The sequence below is a fragment of the Penaeus vannamei genome, chromosome 14 (assembly GCF_042767895.1).
Source record: "Penaeus vannamei isolate JL-2024 chromosome 14, ASM4276789v1, whole genome shotgun sequence".
In the NCBI taxonomy this organism is placed as follows: Eukaryota; Metazoa; Arthropoda; class Malacostraca; order Decapoda; family Penaeidae; genus Penaeus; species Penaeus vannamei.
In genome coordinates, this window is record NC_091562.1 from 19581456 (window position 1) to 19583955 (window position 2500).

The 2500-nt window shown below is 35.7% G+C and overlaps 1 protein-coding gene across 1 annotated transcript in view; it reads left to right on the plus strand.

Moving 5' to 3' along the window:
- LOC113803981 (uncharacterized) overlaps positions 1–2351 on the plus strand; it is a 3001-nt gene extending 650 nt beyond the window's left edge. The window contains exon 2 of the mRNA XM_070129448.1: positions 24–2351. Within this exon, the coding sequence (XP_069985549.1) occupies positions 24–2351 (2328 nt within the window). The remainder of the gene's footprint in view (positions 1–23) is intronic.
- The last annotated feature ends 149 nt before the right edge of the window (positions 2352–2500 follow it).

Genomic DNA, 2500 nt, shown 5'->3' on the forward strand with positions numbered 1-2500 from the left:
TGGTGTTACTTTTCCTGTCAAAGTTACGATTCCCGAAAGGAAAATCACTTGCTGAAATTATTACAACTCGATATGGACGACCCACGCTTCATGTATACAGAAGAACTGAAAAGGACTACTACAAAGCAAGAAAACTGGAATGTGACATAGAGTTCCTGAAAAGATGTAAAAATTCTGATACTATACCATCATTTATCAAATTTAAGGTCCACAGTCAAAATTTTCTGTCCAGCCACACTTATAAATCTTGGCTACTGAAACTACTAAATTTTGAAATTAAATCTCAAACTAGGAAACTTTCTCGACTCAACAATAACCATAACAACCATGTCAAATCTCTTAAATCAGAATGTTCATACATTGATTACCAGTGTCTTATTTGTATGCTGCATACAAATACAGACAAAAAGTTTGTTAATGTACGAAAACGCCATCAGAAGAAACTCCTCAATTTAGGTATTGATGTTTCCAAAAAGATTAAACCTGAGAAGGTCATCTTCTATCTTTCAAACAGAAAAGTAACCACGGAAGAGAGTGAACTCCTTGCATTAGGTTTAGATTTTGGTTTTCCTATCATGAACATTAAATATGAAAACTTCTTTTTAGGGTTTGAAAGAATCTGTAATAGGATATCTAGGTTTAACATTTTTGGTAATGACAGCATTAGTTCTATTCACAATAAAATCTCTGCTGTTGCCAAAAATGCCTACCACCTATTTTGTCGTGAACGAAGATCTAATATTGAGACAAACTCCTATCATTTGAACCTTTTGTCTAACCTTCGGGATGATGAGAACCTAATAATTACAAAACCAGACAAGGGACGGGGTATTGTGTTACTGAATAGGGAGGAATACAACATGAAAATCAATGAAATTTTGAATGATATAACCAAATTTAGACTGTTGAAAACCAACATTGCTACTCACATTCTGAAATTGGAAGATAAACTTAATCGCTATCTCCGCAGCATAAAAGATTCAATTGGAGAGTCTGTCTACAATAATTTATTTGCATCTGGGTCAAGACCAGGTGTCCTTTATGGCCTCCCCAAAATTCATAAAATGGGCAACTCGATTAGACCTATTATATCATCTATAGGTACTTTCAATTATAATTTAGCCAAGTTCTTAGTACCAATATTAACCCCTAAGACTAAAAATGAATTTACTGTTGAGAACACTAAAGATTTTGTCTATGATATTACTGCTTTGAAATTCAATGAACCTGTTGTTATGGCTAGTGTAGATATACAGTCTCTTTTTACGAATGTTCCATTAGAAGAGACCACCAACATCATTGTACATGGGCTGTTAAATTCAAATGAAATTCCACATCATTTGAATGAAAAACAGATCACAAAAGCCCTACAATTGGCAACTATTGACTCAGTGTTTACTTTCAATGATAACCTGTACACACAAACAGATGGTGTAGCCATGGGCTCCCCCTTAGGTCCCACCTATGCCAATGCCTTTCTATGTTATCACGAAAAAGTATGGTTAAACCAATGTCCTGATGAATTTAACCCAAGCCTGTACCGTAGATATGTGGGTGATACATTCCTTTTGTTTAAAAACTGCTCTCAAGTTGAACAGTTTGTTTTGTACTTGAGTACAAAACACCCTAATCTGAAGTTCACTTATGAAATTGAACAAAACTCAAAACTCCCTTTTTTAGACACTATCATTACAAAAGATAATGGCAGGTTAACTATATCAGTTTATAGGAAACCCACATTTACTGGTTTGGGTATAAACTACTCAAGTTTCTCCCCTAAACTGTTCAAACTCAACAGCATTTCAACGCTGATCAATAGAGCATACAACATCTGCTCTGATTATGTCAGTTTTGACAAAGAGATGGACTTTTTACTGAATTATTTCACAGAGAATTCATACCCCAGTAAATTCTTTTATAAAATACTAAGAAATTTCTTGAACAAAAAACACTCCTCCTCTACACCTGTATTATCAGCAGCTAAAGACCTATGTTATGTTACTCTCCCATACCTTGGACACCGAAGTTTTAGCATAAGAAAGGTACTTCAAAGCATTTTCAAAGACACATTCCCCCAAACTGACTTAAGGTTCATTTTCAAAACAACCACCACCATCCGTTCTCTATTGAATAAAACTAAGCCTTTACCATTTGCCCTGAGATCCTGTGTTGTGTATCAATTTAAATGTTCGAGATGTAACTCTCGATATGTGGGTAGTACCACACGCTCTCTACAACACCGTATCCTAGAGCATATGGGGATGTCTTACCGTACAGGTGTTCTACTTAGTTCACCATCACCATCTGCCATCAGAGAACACTGCTACTCCACTGGACATCCACTCACATAACAAGATTTTCACATTCTGACCTCTGCCTCACACAGACTTGACCTTATCACCTTGGAATCACTGTTTATCTCAAGGATGAAACCAGACCTAAACAATACAACAACTGCCATCCAATTACACACACAATAACTACAGATTATCCATGTAAG